This window comes from Coccomyxa subellipsoidea (assembly GCF_000258705.1).
Source record: "Coccomyxa subellipsoidea C-169, whole genome shotgun sequence".
Classification (NCBI taxonomy): domain Eukaryota; kingdom Viridiplantae; phylum Chlorophyta; class Trebouxiophyceae; family Coccomyxaceae; genus Coccomyxa; species Coccomyxa subellipsoidea.
The window spans coordinates 2,892,667-2,905,260 of record NW_005178040.1 but is presented as its reverse complement, the minus strand read 5'-3'; the positions used below and the strand labels follow the sequence as shown (position 1 = coordinate 2,905,260).

Here is a 12,594-nt window from a genome sequence, read left to right as displayed (position 1 = left end):
ATTCGTTCCGGAGATCCTCAGATGTGCTTACTGGCTTTCAACAGGGAAGCAGGAGAAGCACGACACTGCGCTACTGCACGAACGCCAGAATATCGATCTATAACCTTTTAATCTTCAATGGAACTTTACCTTAGCCATGCAATTGGTGCCAGCGTCTTCCTTTTCGGAGTCCACGTGCAAAACGACGTCAGCACTTCTGCTCGAAAGCTTTCTTATTTCGTCGCAGGCCAACAAGAAACGTGATGATCCCTCATCGAACTAGAATCTTTCATCGCAACTACAGTGGGAAATTATTATGTTAATGCAAAGTATTTCATGACTTTTCCTTCCATTTTGCCTTGTACATCGAGACGCTTTCACCCACTCGCAAGAGCAGGACACAGTATAAGGGCCTGAATAAAACTTTAAGACGCAATCTTAAGACATAGAATTGCTGTCCAAAGGCACGCAGTGCGCGAGGAACCGGTGTACTTGCCTGGTTCAGGTGGAGTACATGAGAGTTGCCTGATATTGGCCTCGATGACATGAGTCTCTCCAGCTGGTTCAAAGAAGGTGGACCACAAGCTGGCCGGTCCTCGCTGCTCAGTAACGAAGCCAGAAGAGAACGGGATGAGGAGGAAGATGAAGAGAGCGTCACGACCATCATGTCAGGCCGTTCTGGCAATGCTTACCGTAGACCTAGGCTGGTATGCTGCTAACAGTCTACCCTTGCCAATGTCGTTCCCTTACTCTCATTATGTTTCAGAAGACCTGGCCATGGCTAGCCTCCCTCCCTTCCCTTCCCGTGCAAACCAAGGATTGAGTGGATCACTCCATCACAGGATGATGCTTTCAAGCTGGACGCTCAGCTGGATGGACTGACAATAGAGCAGAGCATGTCTCCCAACGGCACAGCAATGGCCCAGCAGCGGCAGGACGATGCAGAGCAGCTAACAGTCAATGTGCCAAACCTGCTGGACCGCCCTGTGCCTGCCAAGCCCAACCCCATGGCACGCTTTGTAGAGTCAAGTGCGCTCCCTGCCAGCCCACGATTTTTCTAACATCCCTGCACTGGCGCTGAGATCAACATGCATGCGTGTCAATGTGCTTGGGGGCTGCTTTAGGCTGAATGGCGCTGATTGTGCTCAGCGCCCTTAATTGTGCATGATGCTGCCGGACCTACTGCCGAGCGTGCAACCATGCATGCATGCACGCAACTAAACTGAAGCCTACAATGCTGGGCGCTGTGCAATATAGTGGCAGTGCTCCTGAGAAGACCAAAATTTGATCCAGCAACCTGAATTAGGGAGACCCACTAGCGGGATCCCCTTCATTAGAGTGTAACTTCCATGACACGGAGGAAGATGAGGGCGCAAGAGTAAAGCGTTACTCGCAGGTGACTCAGGCACGTCCAGCGCACTGACACCTGGCAGCTCGCTGATGCGCCATCCGGACAGGGGGACCGGCTTCTACTTCCAGAAGAGGGAACGCTACGGACGCGCCAGCCTGGTGGAGACTGGCAGGTGCGCATCATAAGCAGTGGCATTTATGCAGGTGCAGCCAAGATCAAGCTCTCACAGCCCTCTGGACAGGTTTATGAAATTCATCATCAGTCCAAAGAGCAGGGCTTTGAATAATTAAAAATAAGAAAGCCAAGCATGTCAAGCATGTGAGTGGAGCTTGTCGAAAAATACACCTTTCATATCTTTGCTTGTGTAGTAATCGTCAGAATAAGTTCTGGGGTGGCAGGCATGCTGGACGGTCACGGGTGACATATTATGGCTTCAGTGGCCACACGCTAGGCTACCATGCATGGAAGAGAGGTTGGCACCTGCTTCTTCCCTCCCCGTCTCATCCCGCGCAACCACCCTAAGCTGTGCTGTGCAATCTAGACACCAGACCAGATCTGACTGTATTGTCTAGACAGGGGATTGCTCAATTTCTACACAAACAGATGTACCTAAGCATGAGAGGATCCGAAGGGCTTGTGACGCACATCTCTCCAGGCTTGAGGGTGTTTTGTGAATGTGCTGCTAAGCATTCGTTTTTGCTGATCAGAGTATATTGCGTCCTGCAGATTTTTTTACATCGGGGATCAATCTGCGCTTGCCGGTGGCCATCGGACTTATGGTGGCACTGTACATGTTGTCTTACTTCTTCTGGGGCATCATCTGGCTCTTTGTATACTGGTGCGCATGCCAACCCATCTCTTAGCTATTGCTGCAAGCTTACTCATTGATCTTCGCAGTGTACTTTACTGAGGCCAGTTGCGTTCGGACGGCAGTAGCAATTTCTTGTCAGGAAGGAAGGTCAATCTGATACAGGAGTCCAACTCATTGAGTCGTTTTGTGCACGCAGGCATGACAAATCATGTGTAGCCGGCTTTGAGAAGCGCTATCACGGCATTGTGAGCGCCTTCATGTTCGCCACAGAGACCCAGCAGACCATAGGTGAGTGCCTTCCAAACTGCCAATGCCTGTTGTAATCCAGGAAGGCCCAGAAATATGTTGTGAGACATGTGGTGGGACCATGAGGACAGCATGGCAGAATATGCATCGTGCCTTGTTTGGCTGAAGTAGACAAGCAAAGATAGGGCATCCTCAGCTGGGGTTGGCTGCGGAAATCTTGGTTCCTGCCCTTGATCACTGCCTGCTCACAGTTAGGAAATACTCCATCCCCAAGTTTCTGCCCTTGCCCAATTCCCCGTAAAATTTACAGGGTACGGGGCGCGGCGGCCGCGGGACTGCTGGATAAGCGCGTGGCTGGTGGCGATGGAGGTGATCTGGGGCCAGCTGCTCGACGCAATCACCCTCGGGATCATCTTCGCTCGCATCGCGCACCCCAAGAACCGTGCTCGGACGGTCTTCATCTCGGACTGCGCCGCCATCGCGCGCCGCGACGGCGCCCTCAAGTTCATGTTCCGCGTCGCCGACGTTCGCTCCACACAGGCGCGCGGCATTCCCTCTCCTCTTGGAACGCAACAGTTTTCCTGCAGAGTCTGCAATGCAGGCCCCTGTTTGCAAGCGGCACAACGTCTTGCATGTGGATGTTGGAGCCTTGCCACTGGCCTGCATATTCTGGCAATCATCTTGAAATGATCTAGTCACCATGATCCTCAGCAGAGAGCATCACTGCCATTGCCAAAGACAGGCTTGGGGCCTTCTCTGCCACAGTTGGCATCCCTCATTTTGTCTACTGGCTGCCAGACCCTCACACACTGCGCAACCCACATGAGGAGGAGCAACGACAGCCATACCTAGGAACCCGCACACGCATGAGAAAAGCAAGGTGCAATGCTTAGGCCAGTCACGCGTGCATCACTTACGCAGTCCAGGTGGTGTCGCCGCGCGTGAGGGCTCCATCTCTCTGCCTCGCTCGCTGTGTAGTGAATCGGCTCTGGATGTTCCAAGAACATCGCCTTTGGTGACAGCTTCTGGCTCGTATAAAGGCACGCCAAGCAACAACCTCCGGCATCGCACACTGTTTGACGGTTCAAAATTGCGGTGGCCAGGTGGTGTCGCCTCGCGTGAGGGCGTTCCTGTACACGTGGGGCGGCGGCCGCACGACAGCGGAGGGGGAGCACATTCCCTTCAGGGCTGATCCGCTGCGGCTGCTGTACGAGGATCACCTGTCGCTCGTGCTGCCTCTCACGTTGGAGCATGAGATCGACGAGCGCTCGCCGCTCTACGGACACACCTATGACTCCCTCACGGTGCGCACGCCGTATTTTCCTAGGCCTAGGGGAAAACTGTGCAGCCTGCCCTGTATTCGGGTCTGCCTTTGTATTTCACACATCTCTGGAATGCGTGCTGACTTTAATGCCCCATTTTAGAGGTCACCTGAGTACTCTTGAGCAGAGAAGTACAATGTGCAAAAGAACATGTGCATGCCCGTGCATGCAAGTGAGCGCGCATTGTGCCTCATCCTGCGCTGGTAAGATCATGAGAGCCTGCTGTATCTGGACTGTCTTTGGACTGTTGTTGTGGACAGAGTCACCTGGTAAGGGCGTTCATTGGTCTGTAGCTGGTAGCTATTGGAATGTGACACTGTCAGAACGATAGGCAAACCAAATCATGCTTGGGCAGAAGGTCCCAGTGGTGCCACACCGAGCCCAGGGCATCTGAATTTTTCCTTCTGGCTGGAGAGTCCTGGGAGGTTTGGATCGAACTTGCACGACTTTGTCAGCTGGAGGAGGCACCTCAGATGCAGAGTGGCTGGCATTGGCACCACTGCCTCCTTGTCTCTCCCTTGCACGTCTCCAGCCGCAGTGTCAACATCGCCTCGTGGAAGCATCTAAACGATGATTCATTTCTGCAGGAGGGAAATCCCCGATGGTGATGAGGCCCGACAGGTCAGACTGAAAGGCACATTTGCGTGGAACCTCTCCCCGCATGCATGCAAAGCAACATGACATAATATGACTAATGCAGAGAAAATACATGACTAAGGCAATGTAAGTGCTGACGCAGGCGCTAGATGCGGAGGTGGTGGTGCTCTTCGAGGGAGTGACAGAGACGGGAGCGCTGTTTGGGGGCAAGCGCAGCTACCTGCCCACGGAGATCCACTGGGGCTATGTCTTCGCGGAGATCACCCACCAGTCCAAGAGCGCCAGCACTCGCCACGCTGTCGACCTGTCCAGGTCAGCACGCGTGCCATCCTCGGTGCCGTGGCCGATGTGTCTGCACAGACCTTGCATAGAAGCAATGCTCTGGAAGGGTGTGACTGCTGCATGCTCTGATCTTGAAATAAGACGGTGGCAGGGACCCTCAGCAGGGCTGATGGCACGGCCCGCTGTCCACGTCCAGCATGTTCATGTATAGCGGCAAGTGGAACATCTCTCCAATTAGGCCACCCCGTAGCCGTTATATGTTCAGCTAGGGAGTCTTGAGCACTTGTAACATGGAGCATTTACTGGCAATGCCAGATGTCATGCAGGAGCTCGCATCATGTAAGAGAACCTCTGTGCTGCGTTGAAGCAGCCTCTTCACGTGCATTTTTTTGCAGCAGCATCGGCCCAGCGTGCTTCAACGTGGAGCCAAGGATCTAGGCTTGAAGGCAGCAGACTGTATGGCCCCCGTCGCGGCAAGGAGGATTTTTGATATGATTAAATTGAGTTCTGCATGCATGCAGGTTCCACGAGGTGGAGCCTCAGAAGGATCTGGAGCAGATGCTGCCGCAGCAGATCATCAGCCAGCACCTGCTGAAGAAGAATCACCGCGTCATCCCCTTCCCGGCTCTGTCCGAGAAGACCCTCGTGCTGTCCGAGGTGGCCGTCGTGGGCACGAAGGACACTCCCGATGGCCAGCTCAGCCTCATGGTCAGGTGAGCAGCACATTCCACTTTGGCACAGTATGTGGAACTGTAGTAATCTTGGAAGTGTGAAAGGAGGGTGGCACACTTACAACCAAAGCAATTTCAGTCCTTGGGGAATCTGTTACTGGTGCCCGTCGTGCTCGCGAGCTTTTGCATCAAGAGCTGAGCTGGGAGTATGATGCTGCATGCAAATGACCGCACCAAGGCGTGCCATATTTTGTTCATTAGTATGAGATCAGGGAAAGAGCCAACTGGTGCACCCAATCATCATCACTGCAGGCCTCAGATCCATCCATCAATTTTTTGTTATCTTCCGACAATGAGTTTTGAATTGTTGTGAGTGGTGTGTGGTCAGGATCGGTGATGTGTACCCAGACAACATGGTACAGCTGGCGGTGCGCATGTACCTCTACCGCTGGAATGACCGGTTGCAGGAGGACGCCACCACCACAGCCCCTTACGAGGTGAGTTTTTTCCTGATACTGTAGTATGCTTGGAGAGGCCCACACAACACAACTGCCCTGGTTGCTTGCCAGGTAGTAAGGGCGTGGATGTTGGTCTGCGATCCCCTGTGGTCGCCTTTGCGAGACCTGTCTCAGGGAATCTGCGTCAGCCGCCAGGTCACAGCTTCACATGCTCTTGCACTTCTACCGGCATGAGCCTTCTCCATGGGCCAGGACAGGTGCAGCAAATCTTGATTTGAATTTTATCGCATGCATGCATGCGTGCAGGTGCATCAGCTGGAGGTGACACCGGCGCGGCTGCTGCTGCGGCTGCCGATGACGGTGCGCCACATCATCACTGAGTCATCCCCGCTGTCCAACTGGCGCAGCGGCCAGGCCGGCATAGCCGCGGACGCCAGCTCAGAGATCATTGTTGTGGTTAGTCACCGCCCCTGTCAATATCCTCTGAACATTCCGGCCAGCCCCTGTGCCTCCAACGCAATTGCCTACCGTCTGTGCATGGAGAATGCTTGGCCTTCTTCAGTGCGTGCCAAGGCTGCCATGGGACCTTGGTGCTCAATGTCCGCTCACTTGCATGGTCTCCACAGAGAATGAGCAGTGTTTCTGGAATGCTGTTGGCTCCATTTATGTCTGCACACAAACAGTGCTTGGCCCCCTTCAACCCATGCCAAGGCTGCACTGGCACGTAGATGCTCAGTAAACATCCCGCTCATTCGTCTCCACAGAAAGTGAGCAATTTTTCTGAACTGCATTGCTTGTGCATATTCAGGTGGATAGCGTGAAGTATGACACCAGCAAAGTGATCATGGCCAAGAGGATCTACGTCGTTCACTCCCACATCAAATATGGCTACCGGTGAGCAAAGCCTTCCCTTTTTTCTCCTGCCAGCACTGAACGACAGCAGGATCAAAATTTACTTCATGGAATATGTCCAGTCATGTGCCTTACTCTGAGGTTTGTTGAAAATTGCGGCGCAACCAATTTCATGAGGTTTGGCCCAGTAAATAGATGCTTGTCTGGGGCCTGTCTATCAAAATCTATTTGGTAGCCATGCTTCATCATTGCACGAGAGCCAACAAGAGCTCTTGTTCGCTGCACAGCAAAAAAAAAAAGTTTGACCAAAATTATGGTGCCGCCCACCAGGTTCGAACCGATGGTGTCACGGGTGGGCGGCCGCGCGCCGCGCATCACCTGGAGCTCCTTCCACGACGTCGCGCCGGCGCCGCCGAATCTGCCGCGTGTGCGCTCGTCCCGATCGCTGCAGCACGACGGTGCGGGGTGTTTCTATTCTCCTTGCCTCTGTGTCTTATCACATGCTTTTTTAGCCAGAGGCAAGGTGCGTCTGTGGACATGCTGCAGGTAAAGTCTACAACCCTTGATGGACTCGCCAGATCCCAAGCGAGGCTCTAGCAAATTGCGGGCACGGTGCTCAGTACAATATCAGCACCCGCCGAGGCGTCTATGTATGCATGTATTGTACAAATCTAAAGAGAGAAAGCCATGCTCGGCCATCAAGCTGCCCTGCGCATCGTCCCTGCATCCCTGGAAGCTTGCAGGTGGCTCTTCTAGCTGGGTGAAAGGCTACCATAGTCGTCTTTGTCCTGTCAAAAAGGGAGACCTGCGAAGTTCTGCCAACCTGCAGTGCATTTTTGTGGAGTTGTGAAGCGTGCCCTGCCAGATGGCACATTCACCAAGGACTTATTTCCGATAAACCTCTGGGTGTTTCTGTGAACAGCTTCAAGAGGAGAGAGCCTGCTACGGGCGCAGTCGGAGCGGCCACCCTCAACTGCGCAAGCTTTGCCTCGCAGAGCCTCAGGAGGTCCCTTTGAAGGCCTCTTCCCAGCCACATGAACCCACGCTGTAATGTGTAAATAGAAAGCTAGACTTAGCGTAGCAAACACAGACAATGAGCTTGTGGGGTGCAACGGTGATCAGCAGTTTGGCTAGTGCTCTACCTGTTGTAGGGGATAGCTTGAGCGAGACAGATGCGCGTTGGAAAGCAAGTGAGGTTGCAGAAAGGTTCACCGGTTTTGGGAGGATGGTGGGGTGCTGACGCGTTGTGAAGAACGGATGCAGTCCCCCAACTTGATGAGAGCTTGGGCAACCAGCTTCCCTGGAGGGAGTTTTGCAATTGACACGAGAGCATGAAGTTGCATGACAGAGCGCCCGTGTGAATATGTTCATAAGTATGCAAAAGGATTTCAAGTCCCTACTTGAACTTTGGCTTCTCGTATCTTTATTTATGCGTCAAATGCCGCATGCCTTGCCATGCATGCAAGTTTGCAATGCTGTGCATGTTCATCAAAACAGCTGCGATGTAACTTGCCAATTGGACCACTTTTGCAGCAATGTCCGGAAAAGGGTTAATGCAGTTCTTTATATCATCTCACATCTTCAAGAGCGAGATATGTAGTACATATTATGTACTGCACCACAGGCACCATTTCGCCATGATCACACCATGACAGCATCCAGACTCAATGTCCAAAAAGCAAAAATATATTAAAGAAGTGCATTGCAATATCAATTCATTTTTGGTCAATATCTCAAATGTGCTTAGTCAGTGCATACAATGAAATCATCACAATGCAATACCGATATCTTGTTTGGCCAAAATTTATAGCAAACCATGACACGATGCATATGCCATGCGCCGTACGGCAGTCAGACCAGAGTCAACTGAGTACGGAACACAGCATATGCACAGGTCAAAAGAACACCCAAATTTGATATGTATCCCAGAAAAAGGTCATCATGTCATGTGCACAGCACAGAGCTCCCACCATGTTTTTGACAGGGCAAAGCCCAAGGCGATCATAGCTTGGTGTGCTGAATTGAATTAACTCAAAACGTAATTTTTCTGCGCTGCAGCTAAGCATTATGCCAGCAGCGCCTCAACGAGCTGCAGGGTCGAGTATATCATCGACCCTGCAACTTGTTGAGTCTGTGCCCCACGAAAAGTGTCCATGCCCCACAAATAGAACTTATGGGCATGGAGCTGTATTGTGCCTTCACCGTAGAGTGGGCTTGCTGGCTCTCAGTGGGCGTGCTCTGCATGGGCCGCTCACTTTGACTCAATGTGCTGCCCGGAAATACAGTCTGCGTGCTGGAGAGCACATTGAGTTCAAGTGATGCCGGGTGATGCTTTGAGCCTCTCGGCCCTACATCGTCAAATTGTGACCGTGACATGCTCTTGCAGGCTGCTGGCAGGTTCAGAGACCAGCTCATGCCATGACATCTGCATAGTCATGTGTCACAACTGTGGTTTTTCGAGCCAAAGGTTGGGGTCAGGCAGGATCAAAGACCAGCTCATGCCGTGGCAACAGTCACAATTGTGGTCGTCTGGAGCCGAAGGTTGGGGTCAGTTCTGGAGTGTCTGGGATGCGCGGCTGCCCCGGTCATGGAAAGAGAAGTTGGGTTTCTTCGCCTCAAATATGGTACTCTTTGTCACATCGGGTATGGATCCTGAACCCTGCGTAGCACGAGTGACTCCTATGTTGCATCTGCTTCTTTCAATTAGAAACAGATACCTGTGCAAATGCTTGAAGCAATCATGCACACAGATTTCTCGTCCCCAGTGTTCTTGATCACAAATACATGTGGACTGGATAGATACATCTCAATTTTCCAAGGAGAACAAGATGCAAGATGCCATCAGCAGCCCTGAACATCATGCAACGCAGCTCTCTAGCGAGAAAACTGACCGATTCTTAGGAGGGGTTGTTTTGACGGCTGTGTTGAAATTGGCGTCCCAAGAAAAGATGCTGGTGACCTCTTCTGGCAGCTTTATCTCTGGGGTCTCCAGCAATTCTCTTGAGGCATTGTTGTCAATCTCATCCTGCAACATCACCCTGTTTTGAGGTTTTCTTTCTGGATCTGCTGACCATACATGCATCCCCAGCGACGCCAATCATGATAAAATATAACCAAGCCAGCGCCAATCCTGTCAACTTTTGTGAGGTTGAGACAGGCCCGGTAATTTCCTTGGAAGTTCACCTGTGTGTCATCTGCATGTTCCTTCAGCTTTCTGCCCTTGCCCACTTTGAAGCCCCACTTCAAAGGGAACGGATCATGGCTGGCATGCACGGAACCCGCTACAACTTCCTGCGCGCACATGGCAAAACTACAGTTAGTACTCTTAGTACACGCTTCTTCTAACCCTCAGGGCTAGGTGCGTTGCAGCAACCTCTCAATAATTCCTCTCCAGCCTCCTCTGTCTCGGCACTTTCTTCACCAATGGCATGTCAATCCAACGGGGCCCAGGTCATCCCTAACGCAAACACTTTCGGGCCCTGCAATTCCCATTTTGCATGGCTCCTGCAGTATTACGATTGTCAATTTCATATCAGAGCACGCTCCGTACGCTGCGCTGAATACACGTAAGACCAACAAGATTTCTCTGAGTGAGTTCCGGGTGGTAGCAGAGCACATGCCGACCAGCTTTGCACCATCTTCTCAGTCAGTTGCTGAGATTGGATGAGGTGCGAAGGGACCACTGGAAGCAGCGGCTGTCTTGGCATCAGCGGGATCTCAAGAGTGGAACATCGTGATATTACAAGAGTCCCTCACCTTCTCCACACTCCCAGTGGGGTTGAAGTCCAGGGTGGATGTAAGAGTGGCATCCCAGGAGAGGGTGTTTGAGAGCTCGACAGGAAAGCTCAGCTTTGTTGTGGTCGTGTCTGAAAGTTGCCGCCTTGTTTGCTTTCCCTGCACACCACGCTCTCTATTTCGTATCATGGGAAGATGACCAGAATTTGATGCACAGTCTTTCCACTCATCGGCAACCTGTGGTGAATGGGCGCTAGCACATGACCTCACCAGTCTGCACTTTAGCAGATTGTGAAATGTCTGAACCAGTTCAGCTAATCACTTTGCCGGCACCTCAGATTCAGATCATGAGACACCTTGTGTCGCATGTGCCTTTCTGGGATAGACTGCAAAGTGTCAAGCCCGCTCCATGTATTTGATATGCAGTGTACCCATGCGCGCCATACCTCTTGCATCGTGCTGGGCTCCTTCAGAGGTCTGCGCTTGCTCAGGGCAGATCCAAACAGCTTGGGAACTTCAGGGATAGAAGGCTGGATCTGCAAGCCACGAGACATGATCAGCAAAGTCAAGCGCTGCAGCTTTGCTCTCAAAATGACCATTGCTGGATACTATTGTGCAGCAACATGTGAGATTTGCCTTGATAGCGGCTTGTCATGAGAATCTTGCTCAAGGTCCAGGCACAGATCACCCTCTTACAAGGGAGCAAAAGATTGCAAACAGTGCACAGGCATATCACTTGTTTGGGAGGACAGATGCATGCAGAAGATCTACTCGCAGTAAGCCACAACGAGACAGATCTTGTCGTGCAGAGATTCTTGCTTGGCCGGACCTTGTCAAAGGAAGGGTCTGTCGAGAGCGTGGAGGACCATGATGCATCCCAGGAGAGATCATTTGAAACCTCCAGTGGGAACGAGAGCTTCACTGTCTCCAATGACTGCCGGCGGGCCACATGCCCCTACAAAAGTGAAAGGAGCACTCATCAAGCAGTGCTTGGGCAAGGATTATGAACAGAGCCTCGACCGTCAGACAAAAGACAAGCATGCAGCTGAGGCTGGGTTGGTTGGACCTTCTTGGACAATGTGGAGGTCTGGTCTGCATCCCATGATAGGTGGCTGGACACCTCCAGTGGAAATGAGAGTTTTGCTGTCTCCACTGACGTCCGCCGGCCAGCATGGCCCTGCATGTCAGAAGCAGTTAGCAACATTACAATATTCAGTGTCCTGACCCTGTGATAAAATCCTACAGAACTCAGAAGGATGTTGAGACAGCTGTTTTCCCAGCCTCACCTGCTTGCCAGAAGGGTAGCACAGCGACGATGGCAGAAGAATAAGCCCCAAGATTGCCCAAGCTGACACCATATGCTGCCCCTAAAGCGAGCAAAACACCTTGTTCAGTACCAGGCATGCTGAGGGACCTGCATATCACTTACTTTTCCATGTGGTAGGCCCTCGGTAGAGACTAGGATGGAGCGACTAGCCAATAGGAGCATTTTGCTCTGAAAGCATATTGTTTCACAACGAAACTCTGCTATTACAAAATTTCCCAGAATAAAACGAGTAAAGAAACCTTGAATGTGCCTTCACGCCTTTCTCTGCCAAGTTTCAGTAGTTCAGGGGTAGAAGCTGTACGGCAAGCCATCTCTACTTGAGGGTGTCTTTAGGATCTTCCCAGAGCCATGAAACATTAATTAGTGCAAAGCAAACTTCAACTAAGGAGATTTCATGAAGCACAAGGCCTGCCCAGCTTCCTAGCATGGATTTTAGTGACTGAACTCCTCTGTTCCTGCTAAAAATGCACACTGACAGGAGTTCCGACACCCCTCTGGCGCACTGGACTGTTTTTTGTAGGATATCAACAACGTCACTGCTCATGTACTAGGAATTTTCGTCTGCAGTGCATATTTGTGTGCCGCATAGCTTTAGTCCTCTGGCACTGAAGCGTGACGTTGGCAGCAGACAGAACAGCAAGCATTAAATCAACAATCTATTTAGGGAAAGCACCTTACTGGAGGTCAATATGACCAGTCAAACCAGACACAACATGAAATGCTCACCTCAAAATGACCCCCTCCTGCTCTCTGTCGCGGTGCGTTCCACATGTGCACCGCAAGGGCCGGAGTACAATGCCAGACCTTTTCAACACATACACTGAACCAGGAACATACCTACTAGGTCTTTTTTAAAAGTTTGCACTCGTCGCAAGTTGTACCAGGCAGTGGTGCTGTCGGTGTCCTGCAACCGGCATTTCAATTGGAACCTGCTGCGTTGCCTGAATAGGCGACAGACCACAG

The 12,594-nt window shown here is 51.7% G+C and overlaps 3 protein-coding genes across 3 annotated transcripts; 1 reads left to right on the top strand and 2 right to left on the bottom strand.

The window, feature by feature from the left end:
* Nucleotides 1-896: 896 nt before the first annotated feature.
* On the top strand, nucleotides 897-7,607 carry COCSUDRAFT_46533 (E set domain-containing protein; the record flags this gene model as incomplete). The annotated part of the gene is made up of 14 exons (XM_005650691.1): nucleotides 897-1,008; nucleotides 1,376-1,502; nucleotides 1,729-1,802; nucleotides 2,057-2,168; nucleotides 2,338-2,429; nucleotides 2,698-2,912; nucleotides 3,491-3,691; nucleotides 4,449-4,618; nucleotides 5,110-5,301; nucleotides 5,648-5,756; nucleotides 6,024-6,173; nucleotides 6,526-6,611; nucleotides 6,900-7,027; nucleotides 7,492-7,607. The coding sequence occupies 14 exons, from the start codon at nucleotides 897-899 to the stop codon at nucleotides 7,605-7,607; spliced, it is 1,884 nt and encodes a 627-aa protein (XP_005650748.1).
* Nucleotides 7,608-8,245: 638 nt separating this feature from the next.
* COCSUDRAFT_32514 (hypothetical protein) lies at nucleotides 8,246-8,971 on the bottom strand. Its single transcript, XM_005650690.1, has one exon. It carries the CDS (start codon nucleotides 8,943-8,945, stop codon nucleotides 8,676-8,678), a length of 270 nt encoding a protein of 89 aa, XP_005650747.1. The 5' UTR covers nucleotides 8,946-8,971; the 3' UTR covers nucleotides 8,246-8,675.
* Nucleotides 8,972-9,117: 146 nt separating this feature from the next.
* On the bottom strand, nucleotides 9,118-12,475 carry COCSUDRAFT_65029 (hypothetical protein; the record flags this gene model as incomplete). Its single annotated transcript, XM_005650689.1, has 9 exons — nucleotides 12,358-12,475; nucleotides 11,591-11,671; nucleotides 11,371-11,481; nucleotides 11,134-11,259; nucleotides 10,751-10,840; nucleotides 10,326-10,463; nucleotides 9,753-9,860; nucleotides 9,529-9,594; nucleotides 9,118-9,228 (listed from the first exon to the last, which is right to left on the bottom strand). Exons 1-9 carry the CDS (start codon nucleotides 12,400-12,402, stop codon nucleotides 9,118-9,120), a joined length of 876 nt encoding a protein of 291 aa, XP_005650746.1. The 5' UTR covers nucleotides 12,403-12,475.
* Between the last annotated feature and the right edge of the window lie 119 nt (nucleotides 12,476-12,594).